The sequence below is a fragment of the Equus caballus genome, chromosome 25, assembly GCF_041296265.1.
Source record: "Equus caballus isolate H_3958 breed thoroughbred chromosome 25, TB-T2T, whole genome shotgun sequence".
NCBI classification, from domain to species: Eukaryota; Metazoa; Chordata; class Mammalia; order Perissodactyla; family Equidae; genus Equus; species Equus caballus.
Window position 1 is genome coordinate 46888696 of NC_091708.1, and position 27501 is coordinate 46916196.

Below are 27501 nucleotides of genomic sequence, written 5' to 3' on the forward strand. Positions count from 1 at the left end.
CAGGAGAGGTGGCCTGCCACCTGGGGCGGAGCGGAGGAATGTCGGCTGGCTGGGAGCCCAGAGGTGTCCAGGCTGTGTGCTCTGCTCCCCACCCTCCTTGGCCATCCTGCAGCCCCGCCCTGGCCTGACTGGTTTGGGAGCCCAATCCAGTCCCTGCCATCCCTGATGAGTAGAGGAATGGGCTGTGCCCCACCCACCATGCTCTCTGCCCCGGTCGTTCTGGGCTGTCATGTGAAGCTGAGCGCCGCACAGTGGGAGTTTGGGGGTGGCAGAAATCTCGGGGCTTCTGGTCTCTCGGATGTCAGGACACGCTTACTGGGGCAGATGCCTTTATGGGGCTGCAGAGAAGTGGTCAGGGTGGCAGCGGGGGCGCTAGCGGGGGTGCACGGCAGGCCGGTAGGCCGCCAGGATCTCGGCGCTGTGAGGACACGTGTACTTGAACTCCTTCTCCTGCAGTGCTCTCTCCAGGTAGTGGCGGACGCCGCGCAGCTCGGCGGGGATGGGCGCCTGGCGGAAGTGCGCGCACACCGTCTGCGGGCGAGGGGCGCAGGCACGGTCAAGGCCTCTGCCAGGGCCCGCCCCACCGGCCCCCGCGCCCAGCCCGCGCTCACGTCCACGATGTGCAGCTTGGGCAGCAGGCCGCAGTCGGCCAGGGTGAGCTGGTCGCCGTCCAGGAAGCGGCGGCGCGACTCGCGCAGCTGCGGCTCCCGCGCCCTCTCGTGCTCCAGGGGCGCGCGCAGGTAGCTGTCCAGTCGGGCCAGGGCGCGCAGCAGCAGCTGGTACAGGGCTGGGGGCGGGGCTGCGGTGAGGAGCCGGCCTGGGCGCAGCTCCTCCCCGCCTCTCGCCACAGCCCCCGACCCTCCTCACCATGGTCCTGCGCGGGCACCGGGTTCTTGATGAACGCGGAGAACTTGTGGAAGACGTCATTGCCCGCCGTGGTGGACTCCCTGTAGCGGGGTGCCAAGCTGGGGAACCTGCGGGCCGGTCGGGCCAGGGGAAGGACTTGGGTCAGACCCTTGTGCCGCCACCCCGCCCCCCGGGCTCCGTCCTGGCGGTGTCCTCCCTGGGGGCCCCATCTCTCGTCCTCCTCCCGCGCCCGGGCCCTCACTCGGGGGGCCCCAGCGTCTCCTCCAGAAACTCCTCAATCTGCATCGTGTCCGTTTTGGCGTCGCCGTCATAGAGGAGGATGGGCAGCTGGGAGCCGGGGGCGAAGTCTTTCAGCACATCCGGGAACCTGTGGGCAGAGGCGAAGGGGAGGCGGCTGGTCCAAGGGGAGCAGAGGCCAGGGAGGGGTCCCCTGGGCTGGGGTGGGGGGCTCACCTGCGCATGTCCACGGTGGTGAGCGTGAAGGGCACGCCCTTGAGAAGCAGGATCATGAAGAGCCGCTGACAAGAAGGGCAGTGCCCCACGCTCTCGCCGTCCTCGCTTGCCTGGGGTGGGTGGAGTAGAGAGGTTTTAAGGGCAGGGAGCAGACCCAGGAATCCTGCCACCAGGCTGGGTGGGACCAGGCCTCCCACTGCCAAGAGCCTGGAGCTGCTCCAGGGCTTGGGCCCGGTTGGGCACGGCCTCGACAAGTGGCCCGTGAGGGCCCTTGACTTGGTCCCTGGGAGGTGGGGAGGGGTGCAGAGCTGCTGGGAGCCTGGAGGCTGGGTGAGGGCACAGGCTCTGAGACCTGGTCCCTTGACCCTTATCTTCAGAGCCTGGGCAGAGGCCAGGCCCCTGGGCCCAGGCCCTGCAAGCTGGTCGCAAGGGTGGGGTGGGCCGAGTGAGCTGTTTTCTGAGTGATTCACCCGCCAAACGGGGCGCCGTGGCTGGCAGCACACTCACTGCCCAGCGCCCCAAGGGTCGGCAGGCAGCCATGGCCTGGCAGCCGTGCACAAGGAGCCACAGACCCGGGCACTGCCGTGAGCACCAATGGTGCTGCCTGGCCCCCTCTCCTGCTGTGTTGTCCCCAGGCTCCACTTGGGCCTCGGCCGCTGGCTGTCTGGTTGGCACCTCCCCACCAAGGGGCTTTTTCCTCTAAGAGGGCTGGGCTGGGCCCAGGAGCCAAGGCTGGGAGTTGGAACCCCTACCCCTTTGGGGCAGCTCACTGGGTCCTTGTCCCCCAGGCTGCCCCTGCCTTACTCAGCCAGCACAGGGGAAGGGGCACAGACACTGCCTCAGAGACCCACCCCTTGGCCTGCCCCAGAAAGCGGAACCACAGAACACCCCCTCCCGAGTTCTCCCCCCAGCCCTGCCTGCCCGGCACCTTGACAAACAGCTGGAGCTTGGAGGTTTCAGCCATGGCGGGGAGCTGCAGTGGCAGGGCACAGGTGGGTGGGACCTGGGGAGCTCTTAAAGGCTCCTGGGTGCCCCGCCCTCCGCAACCCAGCGCCCGCCCCTCAGGTCACCTACAGGGGCAGACAAGGTGGACAGGGCTCGCTGTTTGAGCGTGAGGGTGTGACCATGAGGGGACCTGATGCTCAGGACTGGCCTTGGGCCTGTGAGGCTGAGACCAAGCTGCCTGGTGCAGGCTGAGCTCACCATGGACCATGGGAGGGTAGTGATGGGCGCCAAGACCACTGGACCGGGAGGCAGGGAGTGAGGGGCACCAGCCTGGGAGGGGGCGGTTCTGGGTCAAGATCACCCCCATTGTGGACCCCACAGCCCTCCCTGCAGTGAACAGCACTTTGTCTTTTGGGGACCCCATCCCAGAAAGCCAGGGAGTGGGTAGGAGAGATGAATAGCCTGCCCCCAGCCTCAGTTTCCCCATTGGCATTACCAGGACATTACAGGAGTGATCAGCTCGCCTGGAAGGGATGCCCCCTCCCAAGAGCTGAGCTCTGTCATGCAGGTCCGTGTCCCGTCCCCGTCCCCCTGTCTCCCCCCCGCACCCGCCCGGCCCACATTCCAGACGTTCTGCCACTCGTAGGGGATGAGCCTGGCTCAGGTGTCTCTTCCCAGCCCACCCCACACTCCTGTCTCCCAACGCAGGCTTCTCCCCCTCTTAACCTTTCAAAAGAAGCACCAGAAGGCTCTTAGAAGCCACGACCTCCTGACCCATGGGATCCGCCCACACCACACTGGGCTGGGAGGAAAAACCCAGGGGAGATGGGAAGCCTGCAGCCCTCAGGTGTGCGCCCGCCCTGCCCAGCCCCCTGACTTGACTGGAACCCACAACCCGCTCCACCCGTTGGGTCACCCGCTGCACCTCCCCCACTCAGCCTGGGAGCCAGAATGCTCTGCGCCGCCAGGTGGCCGAGAGTGGGATCTGCCCGGCGCCTGGGCCTCCTTCCCCAGGGCCTCCAAACTCGTGGCCCCTTCGTGGACCCCACACCAGCATGCCACCCCTGGAGCCTGGGGGCTGACCCTGATACCCTGTGGAGTTCGGGCAGCCCCTTTCTGGGGCCTGGGCCTCCCCTGCACCTGCTGCCACTGCACCACCAGTATTTTGGCTGCTCCTTGACAACGTGGCGGGCGAGCCCACCCCCACTTTCCTGCTTCCGGACCCGCAAACCACCGCCCTGGAGAAGGGCCCGAGGCCCCTCCACACCTGCTCGCGTTCACCAGATGTCTGTGTATTTCTCTGTGTATAAAAATACCCTTACAAATCCGTAAGAAAAACGGTGAAACGGACAATGAACAAACAGGTGGTTCAGAGAAAAGGAGATACAGACACGGAGAGAAGATGGGAGGGCGTGTCCCACCGCACACTTAGTCCAAGAAACAAAGCAGAACAAGAGATGGTTCACGGGCTGAAACGTGGTAACCATCTTCTCGGCAAAGACTCGAAGAAACGCTCTGCTGGGGCCGCCAGGTCAGCTGGCAAGATGGCAGCGGCCATTGAGCCGGTTCACCCACCTGGGAATGTCCCCGAAGTGTCCTTGTAAATACATGAGGGACAGTGTCTGTGGAGTCCTGGTGCATCCACGGGAGAGGACAGGGGAGTGGGTCTCTCTAGTCTGCAGTTTGGTGGTTCTGTGGCTGAACCGTGCCCCCAAGTTCCTATGTTGAAGTCCTCACCCCCTGCACCTCAGAATGTGACCTTGTTTGGAGATAGGGCCTTTACAGAGGTCGTCAAGTTTAAACGAGGCCATTAGGATGGCCCTACTCAACACGACTCTTTTCCGTATAAAAAGAGTAGATTTGGACCCAGACGTGCACACGCAGAGGGAGAACGCTGTTTGAAGATGGAGGCAGAGGTCAGGGTAGTGCTTCTACAAGCCGGGAGTGCCAAAGATGGCCCGCAGACCACCAGCGGCTGGGAGGGAGTGTGGAACAGATCCTTCTTCGTGGCCTGAAGGAGCCAGCCCTGCCCACGCCTTGATCTTGGACTTCGGCTTCCAGACCTGGGAGAGAATACTCTTGTTGTCGTAAGCCGCCAGTGTGTGGTGCTTTGTTAGGGCAAATCTAGCAAACCGATACAAGTGGGAAGAAATAACCCAGCACATTGAAAAAATCTATGCATCAGTAATTATTGTTCTGAGTCTGTGCTTATATATATGTGAAAAAAAGACGAAAGGACCACATACAGGATAGCCTCTAATGATAGAAACACAGATAGCCAACTTGTGCACTGTTCGAATTTTCTGCCGTGTTTTCATAGTAAATGTTTTTAAAGAAGGGAGACCAGAAACTCATGGTCACCAGCCTTAACCTGACCCACAGCCTACCCAGGCCACCGGGGTTGTCACTCAGCTCTCTCAACACTCCCTCCCACCCCCTGCCCCCTGCCTCATCCACAGAGCAGCCCCAGGGACCTGGGGCCTAAGCCGGTGTCTTTCTCCCTTCATGGTCCCAGGAGTGGCAGTCCCTGCCTCATGGATGAGTTGGAACCTCTTTTCTCCTGAGCCCCTCTCGGTGGGCCCCTCCCAGTGACATTTTAACAGCTCCAGACACAGACTTGTTGGACAATGAAGGGGCGTGGGGGCGTCAGGGTCTTAGTGGGAACTGTATAGGTTTTCCCAGCCCCGCCTGCTGAGGACTGAGAATTGGGGAGCACACACAGAGCCCAGATGGGGAGTTCCAACTACCCCCCCAAAGGAACCAGAGCTCCCTGGGGAAAGGGCTGAGCCTGGGTGTGGGGCAGGGAGTACGGGGGACCTGGGAGCTGCAACAGATCGTAAGGAAGTGCTCCCAAAAATGTACAGGACAAGTGCAAAGGCCACAGAAGCGCCTCGGAGGGGCTCCCGCTGGCCAAATCTGGGGCAGTTTGAGTATAAAGAAGATGACAGAATTGTGCACCTACAAATGGTTAAGCAATAATTATATTTTACCACACAAAAAATTTTTTAAGATAATAATATGTTGATTTTTTTTCTTTTTTGAGAAAGATTAGCCCTAAGCTAACATCTGCTGCCAATCCTCTGCTTTCTGCTGAGGAAGGCCAGCCCTGAGCTAACATCCGTGCCCATCTTCCTCTATTTTATATGTGGGACGCCTGCCACAGCATGGCTTGCTAAGTGGTGCCATGTCCACACCCGGGATCCGAACTGGCAAACCCTGGGCTGCCGAAGTGGAATGTGTGCACTTAACCACTGCGCCACTGATTGTTTAAAAAACCATGAGTCCATAGTGATACATTTCTAAAGTGGAGGAGCTTTGTGAAAGAAAAATGCCAGCCAATAAATGCAGAAAGAATGAAATCATTAGAAAATTGCCATTTTGTAGCCACCATCAGGGGTAAAAGGGTTTTGGGGAACAAGCTGTTCACACGGTCCTCCACGTTCCTGGGGTCTTTATGACCCTTCTATCCCCCTTGAAGTGGTCTAAGGTGGGAGACCGAACACAGCCAAAGCTGGGGGTGGGGGGCGGCGGCCCTGTCTCCAGCCTCTAGCACACCGGGCTCCATCACTGCGGAACCCTCCAGTTCCTGGGAGCCTCCACACCACCTCCAACCTTAGCATGTATGCCTAGCCGGACTTGGGTCTCGCCTAAGAAGTGACCTCCTCCGGGAAGCCCTCCCTCGGACTGGATGAGATGGAGACTGCCCAGTGCACACCTCTGAAAGGCCCCCCACCACATGGACACCAGGCCCAGGGCCTCGGGAGAAGGTGGAAGGGAGCACAGGCCCGAGGGCACAACACTTGCACAGCAAAGCCCACTCGGGACCTCCCCCCAGGCAAGGGGCCCAGGCTGTGTGGGTGGGGAAGGGGAGAGATGGGTGGCCCCTGCTTCAGTCTCCTCACTTGTAGCATCAGGGCATTATAGGGGTGAGGAGCCCCACCTTTCCTCCAGGCTGGCCCAGCCGCCTCCCTCCAGCCAGACCCAGTCCTCCAGGACACTGTAGACATGCCCACAGGGTGAGGGCCGTAACCTTAGTGTGGAGCGGCCCGTCTTCACCCAACACCGCACCCCACACACGCAGGCTTGTGAAGGGTTTTTTGTTTATTTATTTAAAACAAACATCTGTGCGCTATGTACAAGTCCGGCTCGTGGGTAGTGGGCGGGCGGGCAGGGGGCCAAGCTGAGTGGGAGAGCAATGGCAGCTGGAGGGAGTGGGGCTGGCTTCTCCATGCCTGCTACAGGGTCCACCGCCCCAAGGCGGCCCCCTCCCTGGCCCACGCCAATGGCTTCCCTCGGTCGTGACTTCCCCGCATGAAAGTGAGTAAGGGAGCCTCTTCCTAAAGCAAAATAAATACGTGCCTGGGGGTGGGACCTAACCCAGCCCCACTCTCACCCTAGGCCTGCAGCTGCTGCCATCTGACTCAGGTGTCAGAGAAAAGTGGGTTCGGGAGGCCAGGCCCTGCCAGGAGAGGGTCGGGTGGTTCCTGGCAGCCCATATCACCCCCGTGGTCCTGGGGGTGGTGGGCAGAGCTGGGCAGGGGCAGAGGCGAGGGGCCAGCCAGACCCCAAGGCTTTAAGGCAGAGCAGGGTGGGGGTGTGTGCAGCCCAGGGCCGGGCCAGCCTTTGGCACAATCAGGGGAGGTGGTGTGATGGCCATGAGCAGGGCCAAAGATGGGGGGTGGGGATGGAGGGGGCGTGAAGTCCTTGGTCCTGGACCTCCCACTCCAGGCCTGGCAGGTGGGCACTGGGGTCACGGGGTGGGGCCTTGGCCACCGCCTGACTTCTGTCCCCATAGCGTGTCTTTGAGCCTGCTCCTGGCGGTCAGCAGAGCGTGTCCGTGTTGAAGGAGAGCTGGGCCTAGCAGACAGTGGGTGGGCCGGGCTCAGGAGGCATCGTCCGGCACCCACCACTGCCCCACCTCTATCCCCTCCTCTGAGTTCTTTCTTGCCGGGGCGTTCCTCTTGTGGCCTCCCTGCCGAGTCTGGTTGCCCCTGTATTGACAGCTCTCCCCGTCCCCAGGCTCCGCTCCCATACCTCTATGCCCAGGCCTTCCACGTCCACTCTAGTCCTGAGCATCAGGCAGGTCCCTCTGTTCTCTTCTGCTTGGGACATCAGGGTCCCTGGGGCCACTCTTCCCCCACCCCTGCTTCCCACCCCAAGCCTGAGCCCTCTGGCCAGCTGGCTGCCCTGACTCGGCGGGTCCTGCTCACCCGTTCCTCCTCGAAGCTGATGAGGCCCTCGTCCTCCGTATCCAGGTCCTCAGGCTCGTCGGCCACAAGTGCCCGCAGCTCGGTGGGGGTGGGTCGTGGCCGGAACAGGCTGAGCAGGCGGCCCAAGGGGGACTGCAGGGCTGAGGGCGGCTCTGTCTCCTGCTGCTCCAGGTTGTCGCTCTGCTTCTTGGCGAAGTTCACGAACACCTGGTGGGCAGGGGCAGGTTGGTGGGCAGGGCCCAGCTCAGGCGGCCTGCACCCTTGGCCCGGGGCGCTCACGTTGTCCAGAGTGGTCTGGCTGACCGAGTAGTCCTCGATGCCCAGCACGCCCACCACCTGCTCCATCTTGCTGAACACCTGCGCCAGTGAGATGTGCTCCGACTTGAGCTGGTACTGCACCTTCGTGTGGTGCCGCTCCTGGGGGGGTGCAGAGGTCAGAGGCCACTTGGCCAGGGCCCCCCACCCTTCCCACCCCAGGGGGCCCCACCCACCTTGAGCATGGCCTCTGGAAAGTTCCGGTTGAAGAACCGCACCACGTCTTTCACGTTCTGGCTGCTCTTGGTCCTCACCGTGATCATGTAGCCATCTCCAAACCTGCAGGATAGGCCCGTGGCCTGCAGCCCCGGCCACCCAGGGGAGCCCATCCCCGACTCGCCACAGCCCCACAGCTCCTGCAGCCCCTGCAGCAGCATGCCCAGCTCACCGGTTCTTCAGGTGCTGGATGCTGCCCAGACAGCGCAGGCGCCCGTTCACCATGATGGCCAGCCGCGTGCACAGCGCCTCACACTCCTCCATGCTGGGCAGAGACACACGCGGAGTGGGCTGGCACGCAGTGGCGGGGTGGGGGAGGCACCATGCAGGGACAGGGAGGGGGCCGCACCTGTGCGATGTCAGCACCACTGAGCGCCCTGTCTTGATGAGATCCAGAATGAGGTTCCAGAGGAAGCGCCTGGCCTTGGGGTCCATGCCTGTGGTTGGCTCGTCCTGGGGGTGGTGCCAGGCTCAGCTGCTGCATCCCCGCTCACCCCAACTGGCCCCACTGGCCGCCTCCTGCCCAGGCCCACAGGAAGACGGGACCCAACCCCCCATCCCCCCAGGCTCACCAGGAAGATGAAGGCTGGGTACCCGATGAGGGCGATGGCTGTGGACAGCTTCCGCTTGTTGCCTCCGCTGTATGTGCCAGCCGGCTTGTCGGCATATTTGGTCAGCTCCAGCTTCTCCAGAGCCCACTTCACCACCTGGGGTGACAGCAGATGTCAAGGCCGGCCCTTCACACGGCCCCTCCCCGGCCTGGGCGACCCTCACCCGCGCCTCGTCCTTCCAGGGGATGCCGCGGAGCCGTGTGTACAGCTGCAGGTGCTCCCGGGCCGTGAGCTCGTCGAACAGGGCATCGAACTGCGGGCAGTAGCCCAGGCTCTGCTGCACCTGGAGCAGCTCCTTGAGCACACTGGGGATAAGCGCCATCACCGCCGTCAGCCCCCAGCAGCGGCCACCTCACCTGCCCCTAGGCGCCCGTGCCCGCACCTGTGCCCGTTGACGAAGGCCTCGCCCCCCGTCGTGCTCTCATCACCCGTCAGCATCTTGAAGGTGCTGGTCTTCCCTGCACCGTTGACACCCAGGAGGCCGAAGCACTCGCCAGGGCGCACGCCCAGGCACAGGCGGTCCACAGCCAAGATACGGCCAATCTTCCGAGACTTGTACACCTGGCGCAGGCGAGGGGCTGCCCACTCAGCAGGACGACACGCAGGCTGCCCCCCTGCCCCCACTGGCCCCGCCCCTTCCTGGAGCCACGCCCCTACCACAAGCCACGTCCACCCCTGCCCGGAGCTACACCCCGACCCTGACCACACTCCTACTGGCGCCACGCCTCCCCCTGGCTCCTCTTGGCACACCCAGGCCCACCTTGGTCAGATTCTCGATCTTGACCATGTCATTGTCAGCATCCCCCCGCAGTACTCGCTGCCGCTCATTGGCCACGTCCACGTCATCCTCCACGGGCTTGGTAGACACCGGCATGCGCCTGAGGGGACAGGGTGGGCAGTGTCCAGACAGGCCACCCACCATTGCCCAGTGCTCCCCCATTTGCTGTGGCCACACAGGAAGGTGGGCAGTGCCCAACCAGCCACCTGCACCCACATTGCCCGGCACGTGCCCACTCACTGTGGCTGCCGCAGGAAGTTGTACTGGCACATGATGGTGAGGAAGAAACCCACGAAGCCCTCGACTGTCATGGCCACCAGCCCCCTGGTGACAATGTCCCACTCAAACGGGGACTTCATCTTGTCAAACTGACCTGTGGGGCAGTCAGCTCAGGGCCTGTGCCTGGGGCCTCAGGAGGCCCCTTTCACCCCCCAGGCCTGGAACTCCCCAGTCTCTGGAGCCAGACATGACCACCTCAGCCTCCCCACCCCAGGACACATGCCACCTGCCCACCCTGCCCCCCACCCCAGGGCCCCCACCACCCATCCGCTCCCCACCCCGAGGCTCTGCCACCTGCCTGCCCCCTCACCGATCTTGGCGTAGTACTCGTTGATATACTCATTGTAGGCCATCTCCATGAGCCCGTGGCCCAGGTTGTAGTTGGGGAAGATGAGAAAGCAGCTTTTCAGATAACTGTTGACCACCTTGAGGTCCTGGAGAGTCAGAGGGGTCACGGGCACAGCCTCAGCCCAGCTGGCCGCCACGCCCTGCCGATCCCCACCCACTGCCCCACCTTGTTGCGCCTGCCTGCCCGCTGCTCCGCCTTGTCGTGCTGGCCATGCCCTGCCAATCCCCGCCCACCCACCACCCCACCTTGTCATGCTCGAAGAGCTGCAGCAGGAAGGTGGCCACGGTGGCCGTGATGCCGATGAAGAGGTTGATCACGATGAGAAACACGTAGGCCGAGCTGGGGACCTCGAACCAGAAGGAGGCTGGATACATGATGGGGGTGATGGACCACCTGTGGGCAGGGGGTTGGTCACCGGACAGCCTGACCCTGCCCTGCGCCCGCTCCCACTGCCTGCTGCCCTTTACCCGTAGAGCAGAAAAAGGGAGAGCACGGCCGGGAAGTTGGTGGGCGATGTGTAGGCCGGCAGGTCGAACACGAACAGGATGATGACGCAGCAGGTGGCCGGAACCAGGTAGTTGAGCTACCAGAGCAGGGGTGACAGGTGAGGGGCTGGGGGCAGGGTGAGGGGCTCAGGGGTCAGAGGTGAGGGGTCCTGGGACAGAACTTGGCAGGCCTGGCAGGGACAGGGTGGTGGGATGGCCAGGGGTCTGGGGGTGAGGGGCCCCCTGCGGCCACATGGGGAGGGGCACACCATGTCCCACACGTAGTTGGCCAGCCAGTAGATGATGGGGTTGCAGCCGCTGACAAACTGCAGGTGCTTGGCCTTGGTGGACTTCTCAGCCACCAGGAAGACCACGAAGCTGGCCGGCACGAAGGACATGGCCACAATGATGAAGATGGCGATGACCACATCCGTGCCCTGCAGCCTGGAGGTGAGGCAGCCCTCAGCCCTGTCCAACGCTCAGGCCCGCAGTGGTCCCCCGCCCACCCACGCCCCCACATACAAGTAATCCAGGGAGAGACTGGCACTTGTCTTGTTCATGGGGTGGTTGGTGACGGTGATGCCTGCAACACAGGGGAGGGCAGCCTCAGGGCCTGCTCCATGACAGCCTGCTCCGTGCCCGCCCCCTCCGCCCTGCTCACCATAGGCTGCCGGGTTGCCCTTGCTCTTGGGCAGGTTGGCACGCAGGATGGCGTTGTTGAGGGTGTTGAGGTAGGTGGGCATGCTGTGGTAACCCTTGTTGTTGTAGAAAACCTGAGGGACACAGAAAGACCCCGAGAGCCCTGTGGGTCCCTGCAGAGCTCCGGTGAGGGCCAGATGCCACAGGGAGTGGGGCCAGGCGGCACTCACCTGGGCTGCCCTGCGCACCGCAATCTTCCGCACCATGGCTGGAGCCCGGGCGCCAAACGAGGCTGGGATGGATTTCTGGATGTTGCCGAAGGTGATGGCCCCATACCTGGGCGGGCAGGTCAAAGGACAGTGAGGCCAGGGCAGTGGGTGGCCACCCCTGGCCCACAGCTGGCATACACCCCTCCCACCCAGCTCACCGGTGCAGCCGGAAACGGTCAGAGGTGAAGAGCAGGTACTCGGAGACATTGTGGCCGGTGATGTCAGTCAGGATGTCACCCGTGACCACCCGCATCTGGGGCGGGTGCCCGCCCACACCACCCGGGCAGGAGAAGCCAGTGCCCTGTGCAGAACAGATGCAGCGGACGGGCTCCCGCACCAGGTGTGGCAGGGAGGGTGCCGATGTCCAGTTCTCTGTGGGCAGAGAAGGCACAGTTAGCCCGGTCCTCACTGCCCCATGACCCCAGGTGGCCCCGCCAGCCAGTACCTGGCCCAGAGGTGGGCAGCAGGGAGGCGTTCCAGGCCTGCAGTGGGTCCTCGTCTGGGGACACAGGGGAGTCGGAAGGGGCGGGCGAGGGTGGGGGCGGCACAAAGTTGGACAGTGGCAGCCCTTGTGTGAAGGACTCCAGGCACATGCTGTCAAAGAACCGTGCAGCCAGCAGGCGCGACTCCCCACTGCTCAGGTTCAGCGTGGGCCCCAGCGAGCCATTTGTGGGAGACTTCAGGACACAGGTGGCGCCCACGCCAGAGGGCAGCCGGAACGTGCTCACAAGCTGTTGGGGGCTGGCGTCAGGTGACAGCCGCAATCTAAGGGAACCCACAAGGTGAGTTGAGTGGGGATGGGTACCCACCCAGCTCAGCCGCCACATCCGGTCCCTGCCCACCCCAGCTCCTGGTGGGTGGCCTCACCGGTATTCCCGGCGCTCCTCGTTGGCATAGGGGATGAAGTTGCCGCGGGGCTGGGTGTAGTTGTGGTACTGGGAGGGGGACAGGACCAGCGGGGGCAGGTCACCTGGTGGGGTGCGCATGGGAAGCCTGAGCAGGTTTTGACCGCCTGCCAGTGGCCCCCAGGCCAGGGTCCCCTCTTCCCAATATCCACAGGGTCCAAGCTTGGGGTCTGGGCCCCCAGGAGACATGACTCCCTGCAGACCCCAGAGTGAGCCTGTCAGCCTCAGGTGTAATGCCCAGACCCAGAGTGGGTGTGGGTCTCCCAGTGGCTCAGGAGTGGGGCAGAACCACAGTCCCACTACGGTGTGGTGCTAGCCCTCAGTGCCCCTCAGCCTGGCAGGCGGCCGTACCAATCTCCGGGACAGAGAGGGCCACGGTCATGGCCACGCAGACAAAGAAGGCAGGCAGCAGGATCTGGGAGGAGAGTGCCTTGGAGTTGCGACGTGCACAGTGGAAACGCTTCACCAGGAGCCCGTGGAACTGGCGCACCTTCAGCCACCAGCCCTCCAGCTTGCGGCTGCCCTGGCCGACCCGCGTGAGGACCTCCGCCTCCGCCTCTGCACAGGGAGGCGGGCCTGAGCAGTAGCCCCACAACACCTTCCGGGGACCCTCCCCAGCCCCACCCTGCTGCCCCCCACCTTGCAGGCTGACATTGTCGGGGTCCTGCAGGTTGTCGAAGAGAGGACGGTAGTCGCCGTAGACGTCGGCATAGCCAGCTCCCTCCTCACCACGGGCAGAGCCCACTGAGGACGCGGACTGCAGCGATGCCTGCGATTGGGCCAGCTCCGCACACCGGGCCAGGTTGCCGGCCTGAGCCTCCCCGGATGCCAGACCCTCTGCCCCGGGCAGCACATCCTTCCTGGACTCCTTCACATCTGCCGCCGCGGCCGGCCAGGGAAGGGGGGAGGGGGCTCAGGACTGCCTGCCACCTCCAGGCCTGCCCGGGACCCCAGCCCCCATGCTCACCCACCTACCCAGGAACCCTGGCCCCCAGAGACGGGGCCAGAGTGAGCAGCCCCAGGCCCAAGTTCACGCCTGGTGTGGAGGAGAGTGGGGTGTGGTGGGGTGGGGTGTGGTGGGGTTGGGCAGAGCTGATCAGCTGCTTCAGGGCCTCTCACCCGCCTCGCTGTTCTCCAAAGACTGGTCCTCCTCCGACACCTTGAGGAACACCTCCTCCAGCGTCGTGTCCATCAGCCCGAAGCTGCTCAGGTGCAGCGCGTCCAGACTGTGCTCCAGGTGCTGCAAAGGGCTGGGTGAGGCCCGTGGCCACATGGGCCACAGTCCAGGTGCTCCCCGCCACCGGACCACGCCCCCATCGCCTCAGGACCCGCCCCACCACTGACAGTCCCACTCCTTGGCCCCAACTGCCGCCATGGCCCCACCGAAACCACGCCCCCTCCAGTCCTCAGACCCCACCTCTTCTACCAGCCCCGCCCCCACTGCCCCGCCCATCCACCTCCTCAGGCCCCGCCCCACCACTGACAACCCAGCTCCTTAGCCCCACCCTTCCTCCACCTCCTGCGGCCCCAACCCCTAAATACACCCCTCCACCTCCTCAGGCCCCGCCCCTGAGCCGCACCCCTGGCCTCCCAGCCCCGCCCCACACCTGGAAGAGGCGCTCAAAAGACCCCTTCCTGGCGGCCTCGCTGGGCAGGATGTAGGAGAGCTCGGTGCTCGTGTCTGAGACCAGCAGGCAGGAGGCCACGTGCTTTCGGATGAACTGAGAAACCTGGGGCTCAGAGCAGCTGCTCAACTGGGCCCGCCCTGGGGGGCTGGCTGTCAGCCCTGGCTCTAGGAGGGTAGGAGAGTAGGGAGAGGCTTCACTCAGGGGCGGGGGGAAAGGGACCCTCTAGGGGAGCCCAGCCAGGTCACGGAGGGGCCTGAGGAGAGGGCAAGCAGGCCTGACCAGCATCCTGGGCCCACTGGGGCAATAGTGGGGGCCCAGTCCCTCAACCACAACAGTCTTGGGGAGGCAGTCCAGGGGAAGGGATGCCCCAAGCCTGCTCAGGCTGCCTCAAAACAGACCTTGGGGGCCTCCTGGCTCGGCAGGCCGCTTGACCAGCGTGAGGCGGTAGCCGTCCCCATAGGCGCCCTTGAGGAAGAGTGGGGAGCCGCAGCACTTGAGCTTCCCATGGGAGATGATGGCAATGCGATCCCCAAGCAGGTCGGCCTCGTCCATGTGATGGGTGGACAGGAGGATGGTGCGGCCTGGGGGAGGCCAGATTGGGGTCAGGGGGCTGGGCCGGGTGGGCCAGGTGGGGGCTCGCCCACACCCGCCCCATGCCCCACTCACCCGGCTTGTACTTCAGGATGAGGTCCCAGATGGCCCGGCGCGCATAGGGGTCTACACCAGCCGTGGGCTCATCCAGGATGATGGCGCGGGAGCCACCCACAAAGGCAATGGCCACGGAGAGCTTGCGTTTCATGCCGCCTGACAGCGTCTGAACCAGCGAGTGCCGCTTGTTGGAGAGCTCCAGGTCTTCGATCATCCTGAGGGTGGGCAGCAGGGGTCAGACCAGGACAGTGGGAGCTGGCCCCACCCCTGCCCCACCCCCACCCCACCCAGGCCATGCCCCACCCACTTGTCCATCTCCTTGCGGATCTCCTCCTGAGCCATGCTCTTGAGCCGGGAGTAGAACCAGAGATGCTCCTCCACCGTGAGCCGGTCAAAGAGCACGTTGTGCTGTGGACACATGCCCAGGTTCTTGCGGATCTCATCCATCTCTGTGCGGATGTCATGTCCGTAAATGGTGGCTGAACCCGACGTGGGCGGGAACAGGCCCGTGAGGATAGACCTGGGTGGGGGAGCAAGGTTATGGCCCCTACCTCCTGCAGGGAGCCCACCCTGATGCCCACTTGGTCAGAGACTCTGGGCCCATCCCCTGGCCGCAGAGTAGGCTCTACCCTGACACTCACATGGTAGTGGTCTTGCCAGCCCCGTTGTGGCCCAGGAAGGATACCACCTGGTTCTCGTAGAGGTTCAGGCTCAGCTTGTTCAAGGCCAGCTTCTTATCATTCTTGTAGACCTTGGTGAGCTTGTCCACACAGACCACCAGTGGCAGATGAGTGGGCTCTTCCTCCATGCCCCGCATCTCCTCTGCACCAGGACTGCGGGTCAGCACTAAGGCTGCCCTAGGCCCCTGAAACCCAGTGACTGCCCAAGCTGCCACCCTGGCACCTGGCTCACCCAAGCGCCGGCTCTCCATGGCACAGGCCTGGTCCTCCTCCATGACGCTGAGGCGAGGGGCACGGGCCCATGGCCAGCTCCACTCCCACGCTTCTGTCCGCCCACTGCCCAGCCAGTAGGACTTCTGCAGCGGGAAGTACCAAGGCCGGGGCAGCCCGTACATGCCTGGGGGTTGGGGAGGGGAGGCTGACCCAGGGCTGGAGTCACTGTACACCCCAGGCCATGTGCCCCACCCAGGGAGCCATGCCCCCCTCCCCTCCTCCTCCAAAGAGTCAGTCTGCACCTGGGTGCACTGCCTCGATGTACCACGTGAGCACACCATAGACAGCTGCATCCACCATCAGCATAGTGACAGCCAGGAGCAGGTTGAAGTCATCCCCTTCCACGGGCGACTGGCTGAACGTGTGCCACTGGATGCCCACGCCCGCCACTTCGTACAGAGCGAAGTACTTGGAGCCCAGGCCAAAGGCTGTTGTGGACATCAGGGACTGAGAAGACAGCAATGTCAGTTGGGGGAGGTGGCTGGACACCCGCCACCCCGGGCCGCCCGCCCGCCCGTGCCCCTCACCGCAATGCACTTCTCAAAGGCGGTGATCTTATCGTGGGCCACCTCCTCGCGGATCGCCACATACATGTAGGGCACATAGCTCAGGAAGTAGATGATGCCACCGCAGGCTGAGGCCAGCTTGGCCTTGGAGTATAGGACGGACACCAGGAAGCTGGGGGCAGGTGGGGCCACGCCCATCAGCCACACCCAAACCTCAGCAGCACACCCAAAGCCCTCCCTCCCCGCCTGCTGCCAGCCACAGTGCGCACCAGAACATGATGGTGGCCACAGCGTAGACAGCCAGGAAGAGCCAGATGATGAGCACGTGGCTGTGCATGAGGACCTGGCCGTACTTGAGAATGGCGGTGAGCGCCGTCACTGAGATGGAGAGCTGCACAAAGCCTGTGATGAACCAGGCCACCCAGTGCACAGCATTGTTCAGGCCCATGGTCTTCATCACCTGTGGGCAGACCGGCCTTGGGGCAGGGGCGCTGGGAAGGAACACCCTGCCCCTGCCCTGCCAGCTCGGGCCTGGGGATGGAGGGGTGCCCATGGTTGCCCCCCAACCCCTCTCGTCCCCATCCCTCCACATCCATCCCTCCCATCATCCCGTCTCCCTCTCCCCCATCCCCCCACCTCTTTGAGCCGGTGCTCCTTCTCCGCAACAATGTGCTGGATGGTCATGGCCACCGAGTAGACCCAGGAAATTACCATGCAGAGCGGCATCATGTGCTCGATGACAAACAGGAAGCTGGAGGATGCAGGGTGTGAGGGGGTGCTCAGCCCGCAACCCACCCCCCGCCCGGTGCCCACACTCACTCATCCCGAGTGTAGCAGGGGTAGGGAAACATCTGCACGTAGTTGCCTGGCTCCACCACGTCATGCCCCACAAAGGTGTTGATGATGGCACGCTCCATCATGTCTGTGGGTGGGCATCAGCATCAGTGTGGGCAGCTGGACCCGTCCCTCCGCCCCCTGGGGCGGCCCTCACCCTGAATCCAGACGAAGCCGTACAGGAAGTAGAAGCGGCCACCAGTGTTGGGCCCTGGCCGCCAGTAGGCCCGGCGGATCTCATTGGTTTTCTCGGTGAAGCTGGAGTTCTGGCGGATCTTGTAGTGCACGTGGGGCGGCAGGGAGCCGTCCTTGCGCGTCTGGAAGATCACGCCTGGGACGGGACGAGGGGCAGGTGGAGGGCCAGCCAGGGTGGGGGCGGGGTGTGCGGGGCAGGGTGAGAGAGCAAGGGAGGGGTGTGCAGGTTGCTGAAAAGGAGCAGGGACTGGGCAAGATGAGGGGCGGAGCTGGGGAGGAAGGAGATGGGGTGGGGATGGGGTAGGGAGAGACCGGAGGAACGAGGGGCAGAGTGGGGCTGGAGGAGGAGAGAGGTGGAAGAGCAGGGGTTGTGGACCAGCGAGGGGGCCTGGCTCACTGGCGAACACGGTGACGTTGTCCTGGTAGGCCTGGTTGAGGGTGTAGTTGACGATGCTCTCCTCATCAGGAAAACCCTTGAAGATATCTACGCTCACCTGTGGGGAGAGGCATCGTTGGAGCCAGCCCTGCATACCAGTGGGGCCCTGCCAGGCTCGCCCACCCTACCTTGGACATGAACTGAATCCAGCCGCAAGCTGCATTGTCAATCGTGTCCAGCTGCTGCAGGAGGGCCGAGCCATTGGGCAGTGAGAAGTTGTCCTGGCGCAGGGCAGGCGGCAGCTCCTCCAGTGACAGGTTCAGTGCTTCGGGGTGCAGCCTCAGCTCCGCCACATACTGAGGGTGGAAGGCAAGCTCAGAGGCCCAGGACAGAGTGGGCTCCCCACCCCCACCCCCCCACCTGGCCCCCGCACCTGGCCCCCCCAGCACCTGCTGCAGCCAGTGCAGGTGTTGCTGCAGCCTGCCCTGCTCCAGGAAGCTGCGGATCTCGGCTGAGATGTTGAGCCAGACCCAGGCGTGGTGAGTCACGTTGCCTATAAAGGCAAAGGTCTCGTTGGCCTGCAGAGGGTGAGGGCATGGGGCATGGGGCTCATGGAGGGACCCTAGCCAGTGAGGGAGCTCTCCACTCTTGCTTCCCCCCACGGCTGGGCACCAGCCACTGGCTGGTCCCCACCAGCAACCAGTTTTGCTCTGGCCAAGCTTTCTCCTGGAAGCTCCAAGCCCTCCCCCTCCCCGCCTACTGCAGCGCCCCCTTCCGTGAAACTCACTCCAGTCCGCAGGCTCCCCGGGCAGCAGGCCACTGGTTCCCCTGTCTCTCCAGCTGTGCCTTCCCAACTCCTTGTGACCCTCCTTCACAAGTCCCTTGCACAGCCCTGACACTTGGCTCTCATCCCTGCCACACTCATCCTAGGGAGCCCTCCACAGCCTCTCCTCTCCCTGGACCAGTCCCAGCGCCGTTTCTCCTTGTTCCACACCGGACCTCTCCCCTGGATGGCCACAGACATCTTGCCCTCAGCAAGCTGCAAACCACCTAGCTGCCCTGCTCAAATCTCGCCCACTGGACGCTGCTCTGGAAGGCTTCGGCATGCCGCCCCTCCGCCGTCCTCAACAGCTGCCCAGCCCTGGACACACCCAGCCAGGACAAGACCCTGCACACCAGCGCCTCCAGTGCATCCCCAGGAATCAAGTGACCCTACACCTTGAACCCGCGCACGGATCCCCCACCCGCAGAGCCAAGTGGGAGCTCAAGGGCCAGGGCTGCACCCCTCCCATGCCATTTCAACCGACCTCCTCAGCTCAGGGGTCCTCGGCCACAGAACCCTCCGCCCAGCACCTCCGGCTCGCGCCCCAGAGGACACGCGCGGCTTGAATGCCCAGTGCGCCAGAATCACGCACCTTGAGGATGACGCGGTCTGCCTCAGAGCCCGCTGGTGCGTACAGGATCTTGGGGTTGCTGGTCATGAGGTGCACGAGGAGGCCCAGGTTGCGCTGCTCCTTGCTCGTGAAGCCCAGGGAGCTCATGTTGCCCCGTCGCAGCGCCTCAGGCTCAATGGTGCTGGGGTTGGGGGGGAGGGCGTTAGGGGCGGAGCTGGGGTCGGGATGGGGCGTCAGGTGTGGGCATGAGATGGGGCGGGGCTCCAGGGGTGGGTGTGGGATAGGGCAGGGCCTCAAGGTTGGGAGCATGGCTGTAGAATGGGGCGTACCGGACAGGGGAAAGACCTCAGGGTTGGGGCAGTACATCGGGTGGAGTGGAGCATGGTGAGGGGTGAGACGCGGGGGGGGGGGCAGGCCCCACCCCATCTGTCTTGCACGCCTCCCTGCCCTGCACCTACCGGTTGTTGCCACACAGGATGGGCTGCAGGCCCGCCCAGAGCTGCACGAAGGCTGAGCACTGGCCCTGCAGCGCATCCAAGGAGGCAGGGGCCCCGGCGGACGGGGCACCCTCCTCGGCTGTGGTATTGGAGCCCGTGCCGGCCCAGGCCCCGGGGCCCGTGCTGTTGGCTGCCCCACCAGGGCCGCTGGCCGAAGGCCCGGGAGCACGGCCAGCACAGGCGCCCTGAGGTAGCAGCAGGGCCGGGGCCGAGAGGATGTCCACATCCTGCAGAACCTTTTGGGCATCCAGCAGGTCCTCCAGTAATGCCTGCAGTCGCCGTGGGGGTTGTGGCTGCTGCTGGGGGGATGATCCGTTGGGGGCCTCTATGCCCAGCTGAGGGGAAATGGGGCAGGTGAGGCAAGGCGGGCCCAGGGGAGGGAGCAGGGGCTGGGGGTGGATCTGCAGGCTAGGGGTGGGACAGGGAGGACAGCAGCAGGGGGACACTGGGTGGGAGAAGGGGGATAGAGGGAGAGTCTATAGCCTAGGGAAAAGGGGAGAACCGGCCAGGGACAGGAGACAGACTGGGGTGAGGGCATGGGCTGGGCAGAGGCACAAGGCATGACATTGTTGGGGGTGTGGGACACCCACCACAGGCACAGCCCACACACAGCCTTGGGCTCAGCAGTCCCCTAGGATGCCAAGGAGCCCCATCAGCTCCTCCAGCCCAGGCAGGGGACCTGCAGGCCAGCTGGCAGGCAGGGCCTCACCTGGTGGGCAATCTTGGCCATATCCAGCTGGTTCCGGAGCTCGGCAGCCAGCCCAGAAAAGCGCCGGGCCCGGGCTGCAGCCTGCCCACTGCAGACAGTGTCCCGGTAGCCCTGCAGCGCTGCCTGCTGACCCCGGGGCACCGCGAGGATCCTGCCCAGCATCCCAGAGCCGGGTGTGCACGTGAGTTGCTCCAGGAGGGCAGGGGCCAACAGCAGCTCCTGGGGGCGGGGGGCAGGGCGACAGCTGGGAAGGAGCCCCAACCAAGAGAAAACCAAGGCCCTGGCCTCACCCTGCCCCACCCACCTGAGACTACCCAGGTTCCGTAGTGGGGGGTGGGCCAGGACAGACACACATTACCATCCTGTCTCCCCCTCCCCATGCCAGCCACAAACTCCTGGGGATCCTCTCTCACCCCCAGGAGGAAGTTGGAATTATCAAGGGGGCCCTTTCTTCAACCACCCAGGCAGAAACCCCCACCCAGAGGCAGGCAGCATGCCTTCTGTCCCACCAACAGGCTCCCTCACCTCCATCCGGAAGAGGGGACTACTGCCCAGGCTGCTCCAGGGCTCCTGACCCCCAGGGAGGTCTGACTCCGCATCCAGGGCAGGTGAAGACCCAAACAGCAGGTGATAGACCTGGGTGCGATGGGGGCCGTGGCTCAGGTGGGGGATCCCCCTCACTCCCACCCTGCCATCAGGGGAGGGCAGAGTGGAATGGCCAGGGCTGGGGCTGCCCCGAGAGCAGGCCCACACTCGCTTACTGCTGATGCTTGCCCCACCTCACCTCGGGCAGGTCCACCTGGGCAGCAAGGAGGGCCTGGGCTGTGCTGTTAGGCAGCGACAGATTCTGTGTCAGGAAACGCCAGAGCTCCCGCGGGTCCCTGGCCACCGAGTCCAGAGAGAAGGAGGACACTGGACAGACAGAAGGATGGGGCGGAAATCCAGGTCTGCCTGGGGCTGAGGCACCTGGAACAGGCTCAGAGCCGAGCTTTGGGCACCATGGCTCGGCCGCTGTGGCGGGCAGCTCAGCCGGGCCCGCCAAGCTTGTGTGCTCTGGGAGCTCAGAGCAGCGGTTTAGACTGAGAGCCCAGGGCACAGACGCAGGCCTGGGGTAGGCAGTAACCAAGCTGGGGTTCAAACCCAGCTGACACCAGAGCTGGGGCCTCAGCTCCCTAGTATAGGCACCGCCCAGCCCACCCAGGGCGCACCTGCAGGTCTGTCCAAGTGGCTCTCCCAGGTGTCCGGGCCTGAGCTGAGGGCCTCCAGGTGCTGGCGCAGGGCCTCGAGCTCCGAGCCCAGGCTAGGCCGTGCTGGGTCAAACAGGTTGCCCTCCTCCACCACGCGGTTGAGGCGCTCCAGCAGCTGAGTGACCCTGCACCACCAGTGGACATCACCCGCTGGCCGCCAGGCCCTAGGATTGGGGAGGAGGCTGGGCTCCAGGGGAGGGGGCACTCACGTGGAGTTGGCGTACTGCAGGAAGCCGAACTCATCCCGCTGGCCATCCGGGCACAGTGACTGCATGACAGGCAGGATGCCCGCGGAGGTGAGGGGTGCGGCGGTGTAGAAGGCTGTGGGGGACAGGGTGGGGGAGACAGGAGAACAGGAGAGACAGAGGAATCAAGAAGGAGGAGGGGGACAGAGACCGAGAAGAGAAATTTAGAGAAAGTCAAGAAGGAAAAGCAGCTTCAGGCAGCAGATAGGGGACAGGGCCAAGAATTCTGGTGCCAATGACCCCAGCAGGTCAGAGGTCGAAGAGCATCTTGCCGTCCCTTTCCCATAAATCCCAAAGCATCCCTCTTCCCTCAGCCAACCAAGACCAAAATGCCCTGACGCCTCCCCCAAGAATTTAGTTGTGGTACTGCCCACAGATCCCAGGGGAGCACATGGGGCCCCCTACTGGGCAGCGACCTCTGACCTCTCTGGCCAGCTGGTTAGTAGAGTGAATGCAGGAGCCCCCAAGGGTCTGAGGGGAAAGCAGCCAGGTGACCCAGCCCCAGCCCAAGCTAGCCCAGGAGTCCCAGCCCTGCCAGGTGGGGCCAGACGACCCCACAGAAAGAAGGAGACACTCGGCGAGCTTGATGCATGAGCCACTGTGGCCAGGTGGCCCGGCCCTTCACTACCCACTCCCCACCCCCACCGAGAGCCAGCTGTTCCTGACAGTGGGCAGGGGGCTCTGCAGGACCCCGCTGGCCAGGGACAGGCTGTTAATGCAGGCGGGGGCTGGGGTGGGGAGTTGCTCAAGCTGTACCAGGAGGCCCCGCAGGGCCATCCTGTGGCTGCCGCCTGGGGCCAGCAAGAAGGAGGCGGCCGCTCACTTACAGACTGCATGCGGACCGGAGGAAGACAAGAGACCATGCGGGGGAGGGGCAAAACAGAACAGAGGAGAGCAGTGAGGAATGGCCACCACAGCCAGCCACGGCCTCCAGCCGGGCCAGGAGGCGTGGCCAGAGACCACGCCAGGAACAGGCCCATGGCCTGTGCTGGGGGTGGGGGCCGGGGTACCGTGGGAGCTGGGAAACATTCATGTGGTTACGTGCACACCGGATGTGACTGATGTGGTAAGGGTGGCCTGCCCCACCCTGCCCACCCCCCGCCATGCTCTGGGCCCACCTCCGAGGACCCTCACCTTCCTTCACAGAGATGGTCGGTTTCTTCTGCCGAAGGCCCAGCAGGATGAAAAAGAGGACCAGAGGGATGAAGATCTCGAAGGCCAAGACCCACTAGAGAGGGCAGGCTGAGTGAGGCCACCTGTGCAGGGCAGCCTGGCCTCCCATGCCCCCTGCCCAGGGCTGGACAGGACAGACCCAAGACTTCCTCTCCCTGCCAGATAGACAGACACTCCCCCACACCCCCCCCTCGAAGGGCCAGCCCAGCCTGGACCCTGCATGCTCCCCCAGGGGCCAGAGGTCAACACAGGCTCTCCAGGGCCAATGGAGGTTGCAGCTCCCTCCTCCAGGGCCTTTACAAAGGGCGAGAGGGCAAGCGCTGTCTGGCCCAAGCGATCAGGTCTCCAGCCCTGCAGCCCAGATTCTGCTTGCCACACTGAGGGCCAGCAGGGGCAAATCCGCCAGCATGAGTCCACGCTGACCCATGCATCTGCCCAGCTCATCTTCTTCCCCACCTGCAGGACCATCTGGGCAGATCTCGGAGGTGGCCTCTGCCAACCTGCAGCTCCCACACTCCCTGGGGTCAGCCCTCCTCCCCACCATTGCCGCGCCACTATGCCCCCACACAAGGGCCTAGGGAGACGCGGCATGGCACTGGGGTGGTCTGGTTCTAGCCCACCTGAGCCTCCAGGAAGACCTGATCAGGGTTCTGACACCTCCCAGTTCCCCAAGCACCTCCTTCTGCCCTGGCCCCTCTCCCTCACCCCAGATGGCTCAGGTGGGCGTGGGAGCCCTGCCTGCTGGGGGCCTTTGCTCAGTGTTCCCAGGATGGCTCCCACCACCTGGCACCAAGGTGAGCCCTGGTGGGCCCTGCTCTGTATGGGAAAGAAATGCCAGAGCCTCCAGGGGCCCCACTTCCCCTTGTTTCACTTGGAAAAGGGAAGGACTTCATTGTTCTCACTCCCCTACTCCAGCTGGGGTGGGGAGGAGTGGAAGGAGGAGGAGGACCTCAGGCCAGCTGCTCTTTGGGGGAGCACCCTGAGCAGGCGAGGATGTACCCCAACCCCCACCCCGACCAGCTCTTTTCAGATGCCCCAGGTTTCCTTCATCCTCACGCTTCCCCGACAAAACAGACTTCAGAGCCCCCACCCCCACGGCACTCTGGCCTGGCCCCCAGTCCCCTGGGGTGGGGCAGCTGCTGCCCTGTTTACTGTGCTTTGACAATAGCGCTCTGTGGTGTGGAACACCCTGCTGTGTGTCCACGCCCCACACCCACCCCGGCCCGTGCCAGCCTCCACCAAACACCCCCTCCGCAAGCCTGGATCTAGCCCAGGGCTGGCCAGGGAGACATCATGGGCACCCATGGGGCTGGGGAGAGGCGCATGCCACACACACACACACAGAGAGCAAGGGTGGCTGCATGCAAGCGGCGATGTAAGAGGCTGGGGTCACAGCTACGGTGCCAGCCCCACCCACACCCGACCTGCCACCGGGCACCTCCACCGCGTAACTGCAGCAACAGGCCGTGGCTGCCTCCTGGTTGCTATAGCAGCGGCCGCGCACGAGCTGAGCTGCAGGGAGGGAGAGGAGAGGCCTGCTGGGCAGGCCGGCAGCCAGAGGGGCATCTGGTTACAGGCAGGCAACACAGGTTCAGCCCCATCTGGACACCTGACCTAGGCACCCCACCCGGAGCCCTGCAAGGTGGTCCAATCCCTGTCCCTGGTGCCCCAATGAAGTCCCTGGGGCCTGGGTGCCCTGGCCGGGCCTGCACCCCCTCCTGCTTTGTCAAGGGCAGAGCAGATGAGACCTGAGGGGGGAGTTCTGCCTCCCACCCCAGCAACCTAGAGACAGCGACCTGGTCCCCCCACCAGGAGCAGCCTGTGGCCCCACCGTAGACCCACATCCAGCTAACTGGGAGGGGATAGGCCACACTCACAGATGAGAAACTGAGGCACAGAGCTTAGGAAGAGGGAGCAAGCAAGGCACACAGGCCCTGGGTTCCTCCCCTCCAGACCAGGCAGGCTTTCCGCAGGGCACATCCCCCTCAGCGAGGCCACCAGCATGCAGGCAAAACCTCTGCTGGCCAAGCCCAAGGGTCCAACTCTGAAGCCCAAGACCCTCCTGGGAAAGTGGGGGTCTGGCAGGAACATGCCCAGCATCGGGCCAGCCCCAGCCCCAGCCCCACATTGTGAGCTCGGCAAGCCCTCAGCCACCCTGGAGAAAGAATTTCTGGTTCGCTGTAGCCACAGGCTAAGGATCTCCATGTGCTCTAACCAGCCCCTGCAAACACCATGGGGCAGGGGCACAGGGAGCTTTTGGGGAGGCCCAACCTAACAGGTGGAGGCCACTCCTGGGTACAGGACAGTGGGCACCTCTCACCTGCTTGCCGGGTGCCTCACAAGTCACTGCTTCCTGCCCTGAACCTTGGGGTCCCCAGTGGATGCAGGGGCCATCATTCTAGCTCCTGCTCCCAGCCCCAGTGGGTCCTTCTTGCCAAGAGCCCGAGGCTGATACTGATGCATGCCCACATCTCAATGCCCCTCCCCCTGAGCCCCGCCCTGCTGTCCCCAGTGACCCAGAACCTGAGGCAGAAGAAGCTGCACCAGAGGCCGCCTGGGGCTGCAGGCCTGATCCACAGGACCCAGCCAGCCAGCCCCAGGCACGCTGGGCAGGGAGTGTACCTGACCCTGGCTCCCTGCCAGGGCCAGGTGCCCAGGGGAATCCTGCCAGGCCATGGTGATGAAGGCCACCCTGCCCTGTCCGCAGCCCCGGGGTTCCCATTGTGCACTTTGAAGCCCTTCTCAAGGAGGGACCCAGGCAGGAGCTGGTCGGCCCAAAGGGTCCCAGGGCCAGATGAGACAGGAGCCTCCCAGGCCCCAAGTAGGCAAGAGGATGCTTCCTTCTCAGGGTCCTGACCCCAGCCCCTTCTGGGCCCCATCCTGGAAAATCCCCCGGGCTTGTTCAGAAACCCGAGCTGCCCAGGATTCTCTGGTGCGTGTGCTGCTGCTGGCTAGGCAGGCCAGCAGGAGACGCCCCTGCCCTGCCCAGGGCTGAGGCGGTGATGGCCAGCATGATGACATCCATACTGCCCCAGCCCTGCTTCTCACCAGGGCTTCTGTCCCTGACAGTGGCTGTGCCCCGCGCCCTCAGGACCTGGGCTGCCCCAGGCACAGGGCAGAGCTGGGGAACGTGGTGGTCATAGCTCCAAGCAGCAGGACCTGGCCCCCGGAGGAGCCTGGAAGGGAGAATCAGAGAGTGGATCAGCCTCAGGGAAGATAGCCCCAAAGGACAAAGGGTGCAGGGACTTGGGCTGGCCAGGGGTGGCACAGCAAGGACATTCCCGGTGGTGAGAAAGCACTAGCCAGGGCTAGTGGACGTGATCGCGGGGTGTGGAGGAGGAGGAGGAGGAGGACACGGAGGAGGAGGATGAGGAGGAGGATGTGGAGGAGGAGGAGGATGTGGAGGAGGAGGAGGATGTAGAGGAAGACGAGGATGTGGAGGAGGAGGACCAGGAGGAGGAGGAGGACCAGGAGGAGGAGGACCAGGAGGAGGAGGAGGACGAGGAGGAGGAGGAGGAGTGCCTGCCCAAGGACAGAGAAGTGGTGTAGGGAGGGAAGGGACAGGGTCCCTGCAGGGGTTCCAGGGGGCCTGGGCCCAGAGACCATAGAGCTTCTGAGCTGGATCGAGTCCCCCAAGCCAGCCCTCCGTCCGGGGAAGCAGGGGCTCCCGCGACCCCAGGGTCCCTGGGGCCGCCCCCACCCCCACCCCCGCAGCTGGCCCGGGAGAGCGAAGAGCGCGCTGCGGAGGGCGCCCGTCCCGTGACTCAGCCGAGCACCGCGAATGTCAAGGGGCGCGGGCGGCGGACTGGGCTCGGTCGAGTCCCTTCCCCGGAGGCCGCAGCGCGGCAGGGGCGGGCAGGCGGGGCACGGCTGGGAAAGGACGCCCGCCCGCCGCCCGCTCCGTCCGGGGTCTGCGCGCGCCCGGTCCCGCCGGCCGCACGTGCGCGCGGGGAGCGCGCCGCTGGCCACGGTGCGCGCGGCCTCCGACTCCCGACAGGCCCGCGGCGCGCGGGGTCGCTCACCGGGCTCCGGCGCTTCAGCGTCACGTTCTTCCAGAGCAGCAGCTGCAGCTGGTGCAGGAAGCCCATGGCGGGGCCGCGCTCCGGCCGCCTCCGAGACGCGGCCCGCTCCTCTGCGCGCCCCGCCAGCCCCGCCGCTCGCCGCGCCGCTCGGCATCGCCCGCGCGGGGGCGGGGTCTCCGGCGTCGGGACCGGCTCCGCGCTGGCTCCGCCCCGGCGGCCTCGGCGACAGCCACTCGCCGGCGCCCGGCCCGGCCCGGCCCGGCCCGCGCCGCCCGCGCTTAAAGCCGCGTTGTGACCGCCAGGGGGCGCCCGCCGCCCCGACCCCCCGCCCTGGCCGTTCCTGGAGCTGGACCCCGGCGCCAGGGGCTTCCCGGTCGCCCCCATCTCGCCAGGCGTTGAAGTGACGTGCCCAGGGCCCACATCTAAACAGAGACTCCCGACTCACCCTCTTCCAGGGCGCCCCTTTCCCAGGAGCACCAGGCCTGCGTGCAGCATCCCCCGTTGGAATCCTTCCTCATAGGCGCCCCAAGGTGGCCACAGGCCCCAAAGGCGCCCTGGGGGGATGCGGCGGGAGGCTCGGCCCCCACCAGGTCATCACCTCTGCCCGCCTTCCTCGCAGAAATGCTGGTAGCAGGAATTTCGTCTGCGCGTATGAGCCAGGTCCCCGTTCCTAGGGGCACTGTGGGGCTGGAAGGGGTCAGCCACTCGCACTTGGGCAGCAGATAGCTCAGCCCTGGCTGGAGACCCCACAAG

At 64.5% G+C, this 27501-nt stretch overlaps 2 protein-coding genes across 3 annotated transcripts; both read right to left on the minus strand.

Annotated features, from left to right (window-relative positions):
• Positions 1-316: 316 nt before the first annotated feature.
• CLIC3 (chloride intracellular channel 3) lies at positions 317-2329 on the minus strand. The gene is made up of 6 exons (XM_014736159.3): positions 2249-2329; positions 1321-1430; positions 1109-1234; positions 868-974; positions 612-787; positions 317-531 (listed from the first exon to the last, which is right to left on the minus strand). The coding sequence occupies exons 1-6, from the start codon at positions 2282-2284 to the stop codon at positions 373-375; spliced, it is 714 nt and encodes a 237-aa protein (XP_014591645.2). The 5' UTR covers positions 2285-2329; the 3' UTR covers positions 317-372.
• Positions 2330-6348: 4019 nt separating this feature from the next.
• ABCA2 (ATP binding cassette subfamily A member 2) lies at positions 6349-26920 on the minus strand. 2 transcript variants are annotated; one of them, XM_023629420.2, is made up of 48 exons: positions 26749-26920; positions 22688-22781; positions 21518-21629; positions 21270-21433; positions 20846-20973; positions 20587-20697; positions 20062-20280; positions 19314-19687; positions 18877-19036; positions 17911-18039; positions 17650-17817; positions 17483-17579; positions 17048-17221; positions 16876-16978; positions 16693-16807; positions 16326-16516; positions 16078-16228; positions 15793-15997; positions 15510-15674; positions 15239-15419; positions 14905-15117; positions 14616-14812; positions 14348-14530; positions 13929-14113; positions 13441-13561; positions 12961-13197; positions 12673-12879; positions 12284-12386; positions 11862-12181; positions 11575-11788; positions 11378-11483; positions 11170-11281; positions 11031-11091; positions 10778-10952; positions 10491-10606; positions 10269-10416; positions 9985-10108; positions 9636-9768; positions 9378-9495; positions 9000-9178; positions 8781-8922; positions 8579-8713; positions 8356-8459; positions 8179-8271; positions 7967-8069; positions 7755-7892; positions 7476-7682; positions 6349-7122 (listed from the first exon to the last, which is right to left on the minus strand). In XM_023629420.2, the coding sequence occupies exons 1-48, from the start codon at positions 26812-26814 to the stop codon at positions 7087-7089; spliced, it is 7317 nt and encodes a 2438-aa protein (XP_023485188.1). In that variant the 5' UTR covers positions 26815-26920; the 3' UTR covers positions 6349-7086. The 2 variants fall into 2 exon arrangements, 1 of the variants encoding a protein (XP_023485188.1); XR_011432501.1 differs by lacking the exon at positions 9636-9768 and having other exon boundaries at positions 26749-26918.
• Between the last annotated feature and the right edge of the window lie 581 nt (positions 26921-27501).